The following is an 18,628-nucleotide window of genomic DNA, read 5'->3' on the forward strand; positions in this document are numbered from 1 at the left end:
AACATTTAGCATGTTTCAAGAGTGCTGCATTTGGAGTCAGAAAATCTAGGTTCAAATCCTTACTGTACCTTTACGATCTTTGGGCAAGACTAATCACTCTGCAACTCAATTTCCCATTTATAAAATGAGGTTGGAGCATCTAGTCTCTATGTCCCATCTACTTCTGCAACCTATGATGAAGACTTTTTTTTAATTATGATTATCTTAAAAATAACTTTTCTATCTAATAGTGATTTTTAAAAGCCTTTAAAAATGTTTGAGTCTGTTCCTTTGTTTTTTAAACTGGAGGAAAAGTATGGCATAGTGGATGGAGAGTTTGCCTCTGAACCATAAAAACTTGAGTTTATGGGCTGCTTCTGGCATGCTGACTGTGGAACCCAGGGCAGGACGTTAAACCTCTTAGTGCTCCAGCAGCTCTCTAGGATTATAAATTGCAGAAAAGGTGCCATCCTGCATTGGTAGAGAGAATTTTCTCCCCTAAGAATTCCCAGCACCATCAAATCACAGGTGCAGTCCCTATCCCTTTAAACTCAAATAATCTTTTCCATGTTCCAAGATAGTTTACTAAATTTTAGTTTAAATAAAATATATGTTTTGGTTATGTATGCCCTAGAATTTGAATATATAAAGTAGCATTTGAATGGCAATATGATCTTTATGTACAACTTGAAACAATACAGTGGACATGGGGCCCTAAAAAGTAAAAATTAATAAATAAATAAAAATTAAAAGAACCACACCAAAAAAATGATGAAGCCAAGTTTTATACTAAATTAAAACTTTATTGACTAAAGAACACTCCTGGAAATAGAATCTGATGGACTAGATCTACATACATGCAATGAAGCTGACCATGACAGTAGTTTAACATGGAATGTCAAACAGATTAGTCTGTTGGATTGTACAAAACTGTTTTATGTATGTTGTGCAACAAAATGAAAACTATGCTAAGTATTTCCCCTGTTTGACTGTGATAAACTAAAAAAGAAAAAAGCAATGCATTTGAAGAAACTGGTTGATTTCTCTGGCATATATTTCAAATAAATTAGTTTCTTGTTTACTTTTCAAAATTTCTTCCGGCCCCTGTTGAATTCCAAACAAAATGTAAGTGCAAAGTCAAAATTTCTGAAATCCCCCAGAGACTGATCTGTCAACCTCAGAAAAGAATGCACAATGACAGCTAATCCTGTTCAGTTGTATGCATGGAGTAAGGCAAAACCAAAAAAGACCAGTTACTGCAAAAATCATGTAGGCACACATAATAGTCCAGCTCTAAGCATTTCTTCTAAGATTCTCACATTAATGACTAAAGCTTGTTTACAGTACTAAAGGTTCTATTGTTCAAGCATCAATGATTACATTTCAGGAAAAGAAAATCATTCATGCCCTCAATAGTGTCACTGCTACGTTAAAAAAAAAATAATTAACAAAACAAGTATCCATAATAGGATACATGGAAAAAAATGTGTTTTAGAATTTAAAAAAAGACTAAAGTGTGCTTTTCTTGCACAGCAGGAATTATATAATGTAAACACCATATTGGCCCACACCACAAAATCCATGAGAAAAGTTCAATTCAGAGCATGCTGTGTGTGCATTATTTTTCTGCCTGTGCTTGTGATTTCACACTGTATATGCCTGTACCGATCAATATACAGGATATCAAAATGCACTCTAACACACACACATACATACATGTACACACACACGGAGACACACGTGATTTTCCCAAAATTAAACATGGTTTGACTCTCTCACTCCAGCTCGTAAATTTGCAAGTGGTAGCCAAACTGTTTTAAGATTGTCTATAGGAACAGAAGGATGTGAAAAGTGAGGATTTATATGTGATGGTAGTGATAAGAAAAATGGATATAAAAAAAATCCAATGTATGTCCAACATGGAAAAACTTTTACCTGGCTGAATGATCTGCAAGTATATATGGAAAATGATCTTTTTGGTGGGCCTTGTCTGAAATTTTAGTTGATTCAAAGGATATACGTTATCTGGTTCAAATTCATTGAAACCTAGAATATCAGACCTAAGAAGCTTACCTTCAAAGTGCAAATTTTAACAATGGAATGTTCTGAACAGGGAAACAATAAAGGACAATCCTGCGTCTTTAACTTGTTCAAAAGAAATAACATCGTTTTCAGGCAGCATTTTATCCTGACAAAAGTGATTTCTTAGTTAAACAGAAAATCATTTTGCAACCAACACTTTACAAACACACTCACATATATAAAACTTTTCTAGGGAGAAAAAAAAAAACACAAAACACCCTACCTATGCACTGACTAATCTTTTCCCATTTTTTTTTTTTTAGTGTTTAAATTCTCTGAATCAACTACTTTAAATACCGTGTGCCTCTCTCATCCTCCCTCCCATTTTCCCAAAAAGAACCCAAGTATTTTAAAGTCTTTGTGTTTGTCAAGCCTCCTGCCTGAGGCTGTTAAGTACCACCTCCACGGGAACAAAATTAACACCTAGGATGAGCATCCCAATGCACCATTTTTCACTACTGATCCAATACTGTTGTTATAGAGAGTTAGATCTCCAGGTCATCAGGCCGAGGTCGGCTGCTGGCCCTGCTGCTGGCTCTACTGGAAGGCCTTTGGTCCACAATGGCAAGTGGTTGTAGCTCATGGCCCGCTGCTAGTTTTTTGGAATTCTGGTTATCATCTGGAAAATCAAAAGGCTGGGCATGCGAATTGGAGATGGTGCTTCCAGCCTGTCCCATTCTATTCTGCTCGGCACTATAGTTGGCCCAGTTTTGCTCGCTGGCTTGCTTATTGTAGTTACGGCAAGAAGAATTATTGCGATCTCCAGTAACAAGCTTGTACCCTGGAGGAGACATGGGTGACAAGGGAGCAGTTGGGGAAGAACAACCATTGAAATAGGCATACTTGGGAGATCCACACTCTTTGTTGGGACTTAGTGGGCCAGTTGTAGCATGGTAAGGATCACTTTTTCCCTTCACGCGATCTTTGACACCCTTAAAGAACACATAGAACAGCTCGATGATATTTAAGGCAAGGGATACCAAAGACACAACCAACATGAAGATAATGAAGATGGTTTTCTCTGTGGGACGGGAGAGGAAGCAATCCACTTGATGAGGGCAGGGATCCCTCTTGCAAGTATAGACTGCATTCAAGCTAAAACCATAGATGTACCACTGAATCAGCAGGAAGGCCACCTCAAAGACAGACTTAAAAAGGATGCTGATAATGTAGGTACGGAGCAACCCTCCACGCATTTTCACTTTGCCATGTTCTTCAATTCCATATTTGAATTTCTTTATTTCAATTTGTTTCAAGTGCATGTCCACATTGGCACCATCAGTTTGAGCCACTTTTAGCTCTTCCTCTTTCTTGTTCAGTTTTTCTTCTTTACGCATCACATAGAACACATGAGCCAGATACAAGAGAGTTGGCACAGACACAAAAATAATTTGCAGGACCCAAAAACGCACATGAGAGATTGGAAAGGACTTGTCATAACATACATTTTCACAACCTGGTTGCTGAGTATTGCATCGAAAAGCGGACTGTTCATCACCCCAGGCTGACTCAACTGCAGTTCCTAATAGCAAGATTCGAAAAATGAAGAGAACAGAGAGCCACACCTTCCCTCCAGCAGTAGAATAGGCTTGAACTTTGTCGAGGAGTTTGCCTAAGGCACTCCAATCCCCCATGTTATCTGGATGCTGTCTAAAAAACAAAAAAGAACAAAACAAAAAATTAATCATATTTGTTAAGTTACTCTAACTGAATTATATTGTTTATAGACAGAAAAAAATTAAATATAATCAAGGATCGTGGAAACGATTGAAAAATTCATTTCAAATCTTCATACTCTTCTTCCTCCCCAAAGTACAAAATATTCTTACATGAAATTTTTAAAAGAAGAAATTGGTTTTACTAAAGTCAGGTAAAGCATGAAAGCTCTCCTCTGATAAAGGTACCTTAACTTATGCTCTTTGTCAGCTGAGACACTTGGAGTTTAAGTGACTTAATCATAGCCATACAATGAGTAGGTGTCAGAGGCAGGTATTAAACTCAGGACTTCCTGAGTCTAAGGGAAAACTATCCACTATGTCATTCTGCCTCTCTGAAAAAAAAAAAAACTATAACAATTTATTCATTGAAATTAAAGTATTTAAAAAATAATAACAATAGCTAGCACTTAAAAGATGACTATTTATTGAAATTAAAGTATTTAAAAAATAATAACAATAGCTAGCACTTAAAAGATGTTTTAAAGTTTGCAAAGTGCTTGGCACTTAAGTATCTCATTTTATCCTTATCACAACCCTGAGAAGTAGGTGCTATTTTTATGCCCATTTTACAGATGAGGAAACTGGAACAGAAGAAGGTTAAATGACTTGCCCAGGGTCACACAGCTAGTATCTTGAGGTTACATTTGAACTCAGATCTGCCTAACTCCAGGTTCAGCATTCTATCAATTGCACCACCTTAAATAACAGATATTTAATATTGTTTATGGCTGCTTGGTGGCGCAATGGATAGAGTACTGGGACTAGAGTCAGGAAGACCAGTGTTCAAATCTGGCTTCAGATACTTACTAGCTGTGCGACCCTGGGCAAGTCACTTAACCCCATTTACCTCAGTTTCTTCATCTGTAAAATGACCTGGAAAAGGAAAGGGCAAATCACTCTTGCATCTTTGCCAAGACAAACCCAAATGGGGTCATGAAAAGCCAGGCATGACAGGAACGACTGTATGACAACAACAACAAATATTGTTTGTAACTATTTTTTAATCTATAGGATACTTTCGGACTAAGATATATCACCAGTTTTACCATTTGCCAGGTGACTTTAAAAAATGTGCTGTATCTATCTTATCTATTTAATAAATGAAGGTAGTGTTTATTTGTTATGATTTATGAGGGATTAAGTACAAAGCTGGCATAGAGGCAAATATTTCTTGACTGAAAGTCTCAATGTATAGGATCATAGGACTTAAAGAGCAGTAGCTCTCACTTAACAGGTGAAGGAAGTGAGGTACAAACTTGTACTTGGCTAATGTCATTCAGATAAGTAGCAGAGCTTGGATTCAAATTTAGATGCCTTGATCCCAAATAAAGTATATTTCTCCCATATTGCCAGGCTACTTTTATCAAAGTATATTTTGCTTATAGGCACAGATTACACACATACACACACATACACAGGTTTGTGTGTGTGTGTAAAAATATATATATCACTATGGCCTTACCAGTGAACTCCAAGCACATTGTGAATTATATACCCAGGGATTCTAATGCCTATTTCACTTTTATTGGCTAAGTAGTGTCAATAATGTGGCACAGATGGCTTCTCTTTGACCAGAAAGGAAGAAAAATCCAATGAAACGTTCCAGTTTGACACATTTGTGTATAACCGCTATAAAAGAATATACTTCTTGTACACCATGTTTTACTAAATGGAAAAAAGATGTGATCCGAGCATTTAAGTGGAAGTAGTAAGTAAAAGGATTAACTTTAGAGTCACTTTCCCACAAAAACACCAGATTCAGCCTTTTCTCTCTCTTTCTGGGTAATTAACATTTTTAAGCACACTTATTGTGACAGATGTGATTCGTAACATTCTTCTAGACAGCTCACATATAAAATACACCACCATCTGTTGTGCCAGCCCTGCCTTTAGGGGTGGGAACAACAGGAGTATGGTCTGTTAATATGTCCTATCCATTGAATGTTTTTTCCCCTCCTTCTAACCTTGAATGTTAGCAACCATTCCCCCAAAGAGGGGAACAAGTGACTCACATTCAGCTACTGAGTGCAGAAAAGGGGTTGAGACATTAATTGAAGGTAAGAAAATACATTGTCAGTGTTCATTGGCTAGCACTAATGAGAGAGAGTTGGTCCTCTTACTTTAGACTATGAGTGAGTAGAAACATTCCAATAAAAATAAAAGGTCAGATGAAGAACATCATCAGTTTGGGAAGAAACTTCATGCTGAGAATAGCAGTGGGAAATCTCAACTCAATGAAGGAGCCATGGTAGACTTGATCTTGGGGTCCTATAGTCCCAGAGCCTGATACCAGTCTAGGGCACTGGAGGAAGAGTCAAAAATCACCAAAGGCAGAACGAGAGGTTACATCATGACTATGCTTTAAGTAGAGCAAGAGGCAAGAGTGGATGTAGGGAGGGAGACTGAATGCCAAGGACTAGTAACACATTTAGTGAACTCTCCAGAAGGAGGAAGATGAAGATACTGAAGGCCTGAAGATCAAGGAGGAGATAGCTTTAAAGCCTAAAGAAGGAGTAGCTTTCTTACTTGAGAGCCAAGAAAAATAAAGGAAGAACCACTCCTGATCCACTGCCATCAAGTCTAGGGTGAGGAGAAGGAGGTAAAAGGCCACATGATGACAGGCTGAACTGAGAGGTGAAGAGGAGGACAATGTATAGTAAAGGTTCCTGCCTCACCTCTTAGATTCTCTTCACCAGGGACTGAGGGCAAGTGGAACCAATATGCGGGCAGATGATCAGACCTAGTAAAGACTTGAAGCTAATTAGTTATGTGACCACTGGCAAAATATTTTAACTTTTCTGAGTTATGGCTTCTCATTTCTAAAATGAGAAGATTTTGCTGGATCACATCTGAGGCTTCTCCCAGTTCTAAATCTATGATCTATGATCCTCTGAATCAGACTCCAGAAGGCCAAAACACCAACAGCCTTGCCAGACAAATAGCTATTAGCCAGAGACAGCAAGAACTGAGGTAAAACTGAGGAAAAGGAGGTGGGAACTAGAAGAATACCGTCTAGCCCTGCATAGTTGGCATACAGGAGCAGGATTATTCTTACAGCTGTTTTTAAGCAAGTCAATGCAAAAGAGTAACTTCTGGCTATCCAGTCCTTTGCTATTTCTATCACTTACTGTCAACCTAAAAGAGAGAGCCATGTGGACAAGATGAGGATTAAAATTTGGTAGATAATGAGGAAGTAATTGTTTCAGATCTAGTAAAAAAAATACTATTTTGGCAAATATAAGGAAGGAAGGACAATATGATAGGTCAGAGACTGGAGTACAGCATATAGTCAAATTAACAATAGAAGGGAATAAATGAAGGATTTGGGAGAGGATGGTGAAGTTGTAAAAGAAAAACTGCTAATATTTTTTAAATCAAAATATAATTCCAGGTTCTTACTAATGTATTAATATTTAAAATCAGTAAAGATTAAGTTCCTCGTATGTGCTATATATTGAGGACACACATTAAAAAAAGTCAACTATCCTCAAAGAAGTTATCTTTAGTTTGATAGAGGCTAAGAGCAGTGAGAAATCTACTGGGCAAAAAGAATGAGATTAAATCAAAATTCAAATCTATTTAATATTTGTATTACCTTGGATAAATCACTTAACTTCTCTTTCCTTGTGCATAAAATTAGTGGATTCAACTATATGACCTTTAACTTCCCTTTAAATTCTAAATATATATTATGGGAAAACTGCTAAACTAAAGATGGGATTAAATGACTTAGACATTTATTCAAAATCATAAGAATTTTGATTAAACATACATAAAACATATGTTTCCATTTATAAGTGAACAATAAACAATTCTTTTTGCCCCATCTCTTCATGTAGTGATATCCATTGGTCTGCCATGGCTAGAGTGGCAAATGCCATTCCTCCTTACCCTCTTCAGGGACACAAAAGCTGTACCTCATGGACACATATGCCATGCGACCCACAATAGGCATTTGTCTTGAGGTTTCCTGGATAGAACAGGAAGAGGCTAGAACAAGGAAGCTGCTGTGTGTAGCTATGATAGATCTTCCACTTGCCATTTACATTCAGTTCTTCAAAAGGCAGTCTGTACTAAAAAAGCCCACAGGCTATCACCAAAAAAAAGAAACTGGAATGAGAGAGAATGGGTCAAAGCTCTCCAGATATAAGAGGGTACTTTAATTCTTTTAGTTCCATGAGCACATTTAGGTCTGTTTGATTCTGAAAGGAGAGGAAATGTGGACAGTGAAATGGATTTAAGACAGCACTGAAAGTTGCAGGCAAACAAAGAGGACAGTGGATAATTTGGGAAAAGAAGAAGGTCCAGAAGGTTGTGATGAAAGACATAGAAGATTAAGGAGCCAAGGGGAGAAGGAAGTCGAGGAGGAGGACCTTAGTCTTGATGGACAGATGTTGTAGAGGGAAAAAACATGTCTATTGAAGAAAAAGTATTAGGTAATAAATTAAGAAATACAAACGACTAGGTTCATACGAACAGAAAAGGCTTTTTGGACCTATGTCAGTAGACAGCAGTGAGTTTCTATGTGATGATGTGTAAATTGGCCCTAATTCTATTCCCAAAGATTTGCAATTTTTTGTCAGTACCATCTGCTTTTGCTCAGAAAAACAGCAGTCTTGGATGATTGACTTCAAAATTTCAGGAAAACATCCAATGAGGTATATTTGTAAACTTTGAATGATTACCAAATGCTTCCATATATCACACCATAATCATTCAATGAAAAAAGAATTTAAGACATTTTACACATGATTAGGAAGTTTATGAGTAATAACTTTAGCTAGCCAGTGTTTTATATCATTATTCAAAGTTTAATAAGTTTTCAAATATGCTTATGGCAAGTAGCTACAGAGATTACATCAAATGAAAACTCTAGAGGGGCTTTTAAATAATTGTGGATCACATGGAATCATTTGTTCACATTAGTCAAGTATGGAAGAACACACATAGTGTCACATTTTAAATGCTCCTTTCAATTTAGTTCTGACACTCTACAAAAGTCCCAAGAGTGCCAGGGGAAATGAATTCAATGTTTGGGTAATTCTCTGGCTAGCATTTCCTTAAGGTTGTATCAGCAAACAAACAAAATGTACAAAATAATGGTTTTGCACCCAAATAACTTCTACTTGAATTTAATGAGTTATGCACACTCATTAGAGGAATAATATAATTTAGTAGTGAGATCTTATGTATCAGGCTGGTCATCTAGTTTCCTGCAATATGCACACACCCATCATTATCACTATCTAAGAGACCATCAGAAAATTTGAAGGCAATGGATGTTAATCCATGTGACTCACCAGTAAAGGTAATAAAATCAGCAAAAGGTAACTCCTAAATGCTGCATCCTTCTATCATCATTCACTTTTCCCTGACTGTATAGATTAGTCATGTTAAAAGTTTGTCCACCTGATGGCACCTTCCTTGCTCTAAGTCTTTGCTGAAAAAAATTTAAACCCTAATATTATTATATATTAAATCCATTTATGGACCATCTCATTAAGTCACCAGTAAGTGACAGATAGAATCTTCATTTTACATAGAGTGACCAAAGCACAGAGAGGATGACTGACTTAATTATACAGGAAGTCGGTAGCAGAGATGGGAATGTGATCTTTTGCTTTCTAGCTCCTAAACCAGGGCTATATTTGTTGAGTGGATGCTGGAATTAACTCGTGTAAGCAAACTCTTTGTAGGAGCCAAATATTCAGTTGCTAGAGCTAAATGAATTATTTTGGTACACATTCGTTAGGTTACCTTTCCCAGTCATAAATGGTACCCTATAAAAAAATACAGACACCAAAAGCCTCAAGGCTAAAGCTGTACTTTCTGTGGCCCCTTAAAGACAGAAACAAATCCCAAAGTAGGCAAACTATTATTCCAATGGTTTTTCACTGAGCATATTCAGGATCCTTGTAAAGAGTAGGGAAAGGTCCAAAAGGGGTCGAGGGGTAGGGGTTTGCAGGAAAAGAGAACAGGGTTCTCAAAGGAGCTATACTCTGTATTTTGAAAATGAAGCTCTTTCTTCCCAAAGCAGCTATACTCTCCATATTTTGATAGTGAAGCTCTTTCTTTCAGGTGTTCCACTTTCCCCTTCTATATGAGCCCCTCTCTTCCTCTGCCAAGTCACAAGAATTCTAAGTGGTTTTATTAAGAATACAAACATCTTGAAAACAAAGCTTGAACCTGAATTTATTTTGCCTACTTCTTTGCCAAAGACCAGCCTAAAGGATAAATCATGCTTCTGGACTTGTATTTTTGAGCCAATAACCTCAGGCAGAGCCAATGGCAATGTCAGAATTTGAGCCTTCTGATGTCACTACTCAGTCACTAATTGGTTATGTAACCCTTACAGGGTGGTACAGTGAAAAGCGATTGGGCTCTGGAGTCAGAGGATTTGGGTTCGAACTCTGTGTAACACTGGGTACACTACACTGGTGACACTTCACCTCTCTGCATCTCAGTTTTCTCAGCTGTAAAGCAATAAGATGTATATATGGAGGGGAAGGTGGACTAGATAGTCTCTGAGGTCCTTTCTAATTCTAAGTCTATGATCTTAAGTCATTTTCACCTCTCTGGGTCAAGTTGGGGGGTAGGGGGCAGGGGATGTGATGGGACATAATAAAATTTCAAGGAAAACAAACCTATTACTTTTTAAGGCCTCTTCTAAGTCTAACTTCTTAGCCTTTTTATTATTTGAAACAGTTAACAATTGAATGTGGTAAAACAGGAAGAAAAGTTTCTGAAGTTAGATTCTTAGACTGCAGAATGGGTTTATCAGGAAAAGCAAGGGAGGATCATCTGCACTCTTTGGAAAAGAACCTAAACACAAAGGGCTTATTGGACATTTGTTGTAAAAGAACTAAAAATCATACCACCAAAACTCTTCTTTTAATGTCATAATTCCCTGATCCCAAATCAAACTGTTCGTAAAAGGCTATGTCTATGCACTTAAAATACATTTAGCAAATAACTCCAATATTTTCTTTTATAACTCTATACACACACACATTAACTATTAACTGAGTTATATGAGAAAATGAGGGGTAGCTAGGTGACATGGTAAAGAGAGTGCTAGACCTGTAGTTAGGAAGAGTCATCTTCCTGAGTTAAAATCTGGGCTCAGACATTTACTAGCTGTGTGACCTTGGGCAAGTCACTTAACCCTGTTTGCCTCAGTTTCCTCATCTGTAAAATGAGCTGGAGAAGGAAATGGCAAACCACTCCAGTATCTCTGCCAAGAAAAGCCCAAATGGGCTCACAGAGAGTTGGAGATGACTAATAAGACTGAACAACAACAACTAAAACAATAACAATATCCTCCTTGGGATCTGGTGTTTGATCGTCAATAGGTATCAATCAAATAGAAATGGCTCTGAACTTAGGTACTCAACCACATAGCATAGTGATCTCCAAGTACACTGGAACCTATTTCGTTAGAAGGGATTTTTATAATATAAAGTCTGATAAGCAGGCTTTGCATTTGAGATTATGTTGTCCCGTTATTTGTTTATGAAGAATCTCAGGCTCCCTCCTCTGTGTAGCTGAGGGGTTAAGACCCCTCAGCAAACTGGGAATAAGGGAAAGAGAGGAGGGAGCCTGAGATTCTTGAAAAACAATGGATATGGATGTGTGTGTGTGTGTGTGTGTGTGTGTGTGTCCGTGCATTCCCAAGGTACTGATACACCCACACACACACCTGAGCTTCTCCTTCCCATTCCCAATCACTACCTACTTTATTTTGATATGTATACATCTTCATATCCCTAGTAGAAAGTCAATTTCTTGAGGCTAGGACCATCACTGCCTTATTGACCTGAATGTAGGAGGAACAGCATAGTAAAGTTCAAAGTCTGCTAGATTCGGCATGAGAAAACCTAGGCTCAAATCCTAGCTCTACTGTATGCCTTTGTATGAGCTATTATCTCTGGGCCTTGCTTTTCTCATCTGAAAAGGGAGGGCTTTTGATTAGATGACATCTCAAGTGCCCCTTATCTCCAAATCTATGATCCTATGAATTGAATCGAAGTACCTAATAAAAAACTGCTATTTTGAAATCCAATTAAGTTTGACAGTAATGTTATTACAGGTTGGAAAGACAATTAAGAAGCAATGTTATTGTTCATGCTATAGGTATGTTGTCTTTAACTCCAGATCTGGAGCATTAATATAATCAGAAGTAATGCTCCAAGTCTGTCACGTCTTGTATCATATTTGCAAATTCATCTAATTTTTTTCATCTTTTTATTGTGTGTGTACTCACAGTTTTGAAATTTGATTACAGTTGCCTATGCAACCTTTAAAATGATGTGCAGTTATTTAAACTTATATGTGAAAGCGGCTTGCTTTAGCAGAAAGCCTTGGATTTGGAATCAGAGGACCTGGGTTCCAATTTCAGCTCTGCTACTTACTTTGTGACATTTCAGTAAGTCTCTTTCTCTTTCCCAGAATCCTGTCCCAATTAGAGTTTTCATTTCCTGATATCCTGGTTAACCCACTTATATCTTTGGTTAAAAAAAATAGACTTTTATTTCTGCAGGTGTCTCAAATTTGGTGGATGGCATTTTACTCTTAACAGCTGAATTGCCTTAAAAACCTCTTATTAGAAACTGGAGTTAGTTATTCCCCTGGCACTTCTTCAATGGAGGTGCTGACCTCCACAAAAGCTTCACTAGATGGCCCTGGGAAGTGGGAAGTGGCGATGAGGGAGGGGGGAAATAGGTAAGAATCACTGCCTACCTTGACACAAACATAGAGGGTATACCTACATACTGCCCATTAACGTTATACTGTTGGAGAATGGAAATAGTAACAGGAGCAAGAAAACTCATAGGGTAAATTCAGGACCTAGATGGTGTTGTACACAAGTAGTCATTATCCTTCTAATGCACTGTCTACTGTCCCATGCTCCCAGCAAGCATTTTGCTGTGTCCTTTTGGAAAGGGTACAGCAAAGCACCTTTGGTGATAGTCACATAAACTGGTGGCTTCAGAGTCGTTTTCTTATTTGATCTGATGACTAAAAGGGCAAAACTAGGGGGGAAAAGGAGGAGTTGGGGGCAACAGTGGTTTTTCTCCTTAAAAATGAAGCCAGGAGAAAAAAAAAACCTGAAACATTCAATTGTTTTGTCTACAAAACATATTGAAAGGGGCATCCGAGTGTAGATCAGAAGACCCAGATTCAAGGCCCAGCTCTGTCACTAACTAGCTATGTGACCCGAGCACACTTCATGGCAGTCATTTAATCTTTATAGGCCTTAGTTTCCTCATCTGTAAAATGAAAATTTATGTCTAAGTGATCTTTTGAATCCCAACTAGTTCTAGACTAGTTCATACCAAGCTTCTCACTAATTTGACTGATGTTTTCCATGCTGAATTGACTCTTTGTTTTGACATCTTGACACACCCATAGTACTCCCATGAATGTACCAATTAGGTGCAATCTATTTTCTTCTTTCTTTAGAATAGACCTTCTAAATATTTCTTTTCTAACTTTGCTGTCAGTTCCTTAGGAAAAGAGAAATAAGAATTAACATTTTTTAAAAAAAATATGACTTCAGCAAGAGTCCTTAACTTAGGATCCTTAACCTTTTAAAAAATATATTTTGCTAACCATATAGTAGACTTAATTTGTAAATCCCTATGAATTTCATTTTATGCACTTAAAAATATTATTCTGAGAAAGGGTCCATAGGCTTCACAAGATTGCCAAGGGGTTCAAGACACAAAAATGGTTAAGAATCTCTGAACCAGAAAAGTTTTTCTTATGGTAGACTTATTTTTTTCTTTTCTTTTTTAAAGATACTTCTTTGATACCTTTATAATCTTGTTATATTAGGGATTTCTTGAATAGAGGTATACAAAAGAAGAAAACGTGAGACAATGTTTTCTGTAAACGAATTATCATGGAATACCTGCACTAGTATCTGTACGCTGTCTCTCCTTTAAGACAAAAGACAAGCACAACCTATCCTATAGAGGCAAAGTAAAGAATTCCTGAAATGATAGAATTCATTCAGAATATAATCACAAATCTATTGGAAAAAGGAGAGTTTGAGGTGACTTTTGACACAGTGATTCACCATTGAGTTGGGATGTATGGCTATTAATTGAATACATGAGCAGACAACTTTTGTCTCCACTTGGTAACAGTAATGGGTGTGGGTTTGTATGTGTGTTCATGTGTGTGTGTGGGAGTGTGTGTGTGTGTGTGTGTGTGTGTGTGTGTAAGTATGGGCATTAATGCTCAGATGGAACCTTGAAAAGGACTACAAAAGATAGAGAAGAAAGAAAAAAGGAAGAGGGAGGTCACATAGATACATAAATTTGCTTTCCTTCCTACCAACCCCCTCACAGGCTAAGAAACACATTACCCATAAAGCACCTTTATGTTATAGCAGTGGTCTACAACTAGTCAATGGAATGAAATGTGCCAAGAGCTCTGGTCCTTCTCCACATTCCTATATGTCTGTGCCAGAATTTAAAGCAGATTTAAACAACCAAACAACTCAAAAAGCCAAGAAGAGAGAACAGACCCTCTGGGATGATTGGAGAAAATCTCCAATCCCTTTGAATCCTGGGTTTCCCCAAGGATGCCCAACATCTGAGGAAAAGCAGCTGTGAAAAGTGAAGAAATGAGGGGATAGGGGTTACTTTGTCAATAAACTTCAGAAGGTTTCAGGAAAACCTGAAACATTTTAAAGTAGTATTGAAAGTATAACAAAAGCACTTTCATTACATTTTGTTCCCCATCCCTTCCACCCTCTTCGAAAAAGCAAAAGGCAGTTATATTCACAATTAGGAAGTAAAATTGCTCCACATTTGGCAACATAACATACTTGAATAATCAGTGCATTGCTATTTCATAAGGCATAACATATATAGGTGTGTATATACTGTCCTTAGTAACATGTTTTAGATATTTCCCCCTAAGAATTTATACATTCTCTGTCTTTGTCTCTCTTGCTCTTCTCTCTCTCACAACTCTGTCTCTTTATCACTCTCTGTCTCCTATTCTCTCTCTCCATCTCTGTCTTACCGTGTGTCTATATATATATGTACATAGTTATAATCTGTGTGTGTGTGTGTGTGTGTGTGTGTGTGTCTGTAAGATTCTAGCAAGTTTTTTTTTTTCATTTTGTTTTTGTATTCCCAGCACCTGGTACAGTGCCTATTATGTGCCATGACAAGCTTAAAAAGTTGACTGATCAAAGAAAAGAATCGTCCCTTCAGGATAACCTAAGGAATTTCTTTTTAGCTTCTAAGAGTATCCTATCGGAAAGAGTAGTGGAAGGACCCAGTTCAAATCCTGACTTTGCCATTTACGCTCTCTGTGGCATGTCACTTAACCTTCACCTCCCTTCCAGTTTTTTCAGCTATAAAATGAAGCAGTTGGAGTAAGTGAACTCTGAGATCCCTCCTAGTTCTTAGTCTATGATCTTTAATATATTCTAGCTCAATTCATCCTGTAGTCTTTGTTGTCTTTTTCAGGGAGTGTCTAAATGAAAGGTGGTTTGGGGGGATGGGGGAATGCTCCATTACATATGAGTTTTGCCTCAACAATCTCAAGCATTAAAAACAATCACAAATTAGGTCAACTCAAATGTTTTATAAACCAATATTTATCTTTTCTACCATTAAAAACTTGGTTCAAAATAGATGAAATCCATTCCCAAACTAGAATTGTTTGATATGAAAATTTCTAAGGTACAGATAAATGTCTCCTACTATCACTCACCCTCACCCCCAACCAACTGGGATTGAAACAAAGAAATATGCATATATGTGTACTTATAGATACAACAGAGGTATGTGGTGGGAGAGAGACAATTCTAGCAAGATAAGGTTGTAAAATTCAACTGGTGCAAGGCTGGGCAAATATGAAATCAGTCAATATTTAATTAAATAACCACAGAGGTATTACAATCTAATCATCCCAGGATAGGGTTGGGTTGGACTTGAGCAGAGCACATTTTCTCCTTCTCTCAGTAATACTTCAGTTTCTTCACTTAAAAATTAAGGCAAGGTCTCCCACTCACCTCAGTCTCAGAGATGTTCATAGAAGCCCTAAAAAAACTTTAAAGTTCCTTCAAGATAAAAGCTATTTAGGCATGTTTTATCGTAATACCTAAACTGTACAGATTTCTGAAGCTATAAGGGTATCTCTATGTCCTGCAGGTTTGAGAGAAGAAAGGACTCTGCATATGCCTATTAGGACAGACAGTGACAAGATTAATCAAATCTATTGTTTTCTTCTCTACCAGTATTTCAAACTTTGTCCTCTGCATACCTACCACCCATTTTTTTGGAGTAGACCTGGGTCAGCAGGCACATTTTTACTAGTGGAATACTCTGAGGGGAACAATTCCGTAAACATTTCAAAATCCAAATCTTATGGAGTTCTGTGGTACATTAAGTAGTCCAGATGTTAAGATGGCAGAACTCATGTTGTCTCTGATCTGATCCCCGCCACACACACAAGTTTGAGACGCAAGTCACTACTCACAAGAGGTTTCCTTTTCGTTCTCTCTCAAACGCTTTGTGTTTAATGTCCCCCTTTCAAACATAGAAGCTGCCTGAAGAAAATACATTTTTTGTTTGGTTTTCAGCCTTTTTACTACATATAGCAGGACCTACTTTAAGGAATTGAACTAATTGCTTTAGATTGGGGATTAAAGCAGAAAAGAGAAAGTCCTCACTGAGCACAGACTTGCATTTTTGTATTCCTGAATAACAGAATATGTGTTATGTCAATAAAAGAATATATTTTTAATTGAACCCCCTTTGACAACATTGCCTGAATCTTCGATTACTGGCAAGAACTCCGGCAACAATAACGGTGGGGAAACCCCTCTAGCTTCCTGGAATCTGCTTCAGGTTTAAGAAAAGGCGTCTTTGCTAGTTAACAATCACTCTTTTCCTATTCTTTCTCCCAGCTCTGGAGACAACTTATGGATACTACTGATTGGCACAAGAAGGAGACGGTCCTTCCAGTTGTTGAAATAATCAGCAAACACCCACCAGCCACTGAAAGGACCTCGGTTCCCGCAAATTGCCAACGTGGTCGGAAAGCACAGGAGGCTTTCTCTTCAAACCTTCCCTCAATAGGAGAGTTCTCAAAGGAGTTGGAAACACAGAGTAACCTTATTCAGTTATTTTTTTTTTTTAAATTTCCACATTTCATGTATCCGTCTGGGGTCTTTCCATCCAGTTTTTAGAAAAAGAGACAATTTCACGGAGAGACCACGTGCAAGTCACCGGATCAGGGTTAGCAATACCTTAACAACGCGCCTAATTAAGAAGCTAACTAGGTACAGGCTATTATAAAGCAATCAAGATTTCCATATGAAAGAACAACATGAAGAAAACAGATAGGAAGCAGGAGAGGCAAAGCTCTAATTTTGAAGATGCTGTCAGTGCGCACACTCCCTCCCACATTTCTCTCCAGCTGCAACACACCTAAATTATTTTAAGAACCAAAGTAAAATTACACTTTATACAACGGTACTGTGTTATTACATATATGCGTACATATATGTATGTTCTGGAAACCCCCCTCCACCCCCAAATCAGTTACCACTTTCCAGATTCCAAGCAGAGGGTCCTGGACAACATTTTACCTGTTGCAGCATTAACTGGCAAAACTTTTTAAACTCTCAAAAGAAAGCCAGGATATTCGAAAGTCTTAATTTAAAAAACAAAACAAAACAAAGGAAGTCCATTCCATTCACCATACTACTTGCAAGTTCTTTACTTAAATACGAAATTTTCAAGCGCTTACAAACTTTAGAAAAGTTTTACTTAAAGAGAAAGAAGATAATAGGTAAAGGTTTTTTTTTTCTTTAAAACTTACTCTTTTGCTTAAAAGGAGTGATGCAGCCCAAGCAAATGACTGAACTCTTTGGAGGCTGAAATAAAATGGAAAAGCCAGTTCAGGCACTCAGACCTGTCTATTTAAAGTTTAAAAGTCTGCTGCCGTTTTGTCTTTTCCTCCCTCCTTCCCTCTAATGAAAGAAAAGTGCTGATACCTCGTAAAAGCCTTTTTGTAACTTGGAGCACAGAGAGCTTTTTAAAAGTTTCAAGCCACTGACTAAACTTGGAGGAGGGGTTAGCACGAGAAAGGGGAGGGGCGAGAGGGGAGGAGCGGCCAAAGAGGAGCCTGGAGCAACAGCAAACTGTGGGAGGAGAGGGGGGCGGAGAGGGGAGAGTAAAGTGGACGGGTAAGAAACGCGAACTTGAAAGGGGTCCCGCCACTAAAAATCGGAGCAAAAGAAAAGTAGAGTTAGGCTCGTTCCTCTGAACTATGAGTCTCAGCAACGTTGTTGATGGGTCTCACTTTTCACCAGAAGTTCGAGAAAGTAAAAGACAATGGCTGCTATATTAAAAAAAAAAAATACAACCTTTTCCTAGAACACAGGAGAGTGATTGTGAAATAGGTCTACAGATTATTAGTTATATCGATAGACAGGCAGACAGACAGACAACTATTAATAGATGCTGATTCTTTTTTAATTCCTGAGACTAAGTGATGGGAAAGCTAAAGGTGGCGGAGTCAAGGGAGTACTTCCCCCCTCTTGGATAGTGACAAGTTACATGCAAGTGGGGGACACCCTGAAGTTTCCAAAATAAACACATCTGTCAGCTTTTTTCCCCACCCCGGATTTTTGCCATTTCCTTCAAAAAGCCAACCAAAAAGCCAAGGTGTGATTATTTAGGAAGTTTTTCGAAATTCAGCTGACTGTGAAATCCTTATCTGCACAAGTCTTGATGGGGGTGGGGGTGGGCTGTAGTTCTATAATATAATCTCAGAACCCTTTAATAAAACAATACCGACATCAATGCAAGATATTT

The 18,628-nt window shown here is 37.8% G+C and overlaps 1 protein-coding gene across 1 annotated transcript; it reads right to left on the minus strand.

Moving 5' to 3' along the window:
• Positions 1-761: 761 nt before the first annotated feature.
• On the minus strand, positions 762-17,843 carry GJA1 (gap junction protein alpha 1). Its single transcript, XM_036768003.1, has 2 exons — positions 17,631-17,843; positions 762-3,711 (listed from the first exon to the last, which is right to left on the minus strand). The coding sequence occupies exon 2, from the start codon at positions 3,693-3,695 to the stop codon at positions 2,547-2,549; it is 1,149 nt and encodes a 382-aa protein (XP_036623898.1). The 5' UTR covers positions 3,696-3,711; positions 17,631-17,843; the 3' UTR covers positions 762-2,546.
• Between the last annotated feature and the right edge of the window lie 785 nt (positions 17,844-18,628).

This window comes from Trichosurus vulpecula, chromosome 7 (assembly GCF_011100635.1).
Source record: "Trichosurus vulpecula isolate mTriVul1 chromosome 7, mTriVul1.pri, whole genome shotgun sequence".
In the NCBI taxonomy this organism is placed as follows: domain Eukaryota; kingdom Metazoa; phylum Chordata; class Mammalia; order Diprotodontia; family Phalangeridae; genus Trichosurus; species Trichosurus vulpecula.

Coding starts and splice junctions, on each gene's coding strand:
- GJA1 (XM_036768003.1), bottom strand. CDS start 3,695: ATGGGGGATTGGAGTGCCTTAGGCAAACTCCTCGACAAAGTTCAAGCC.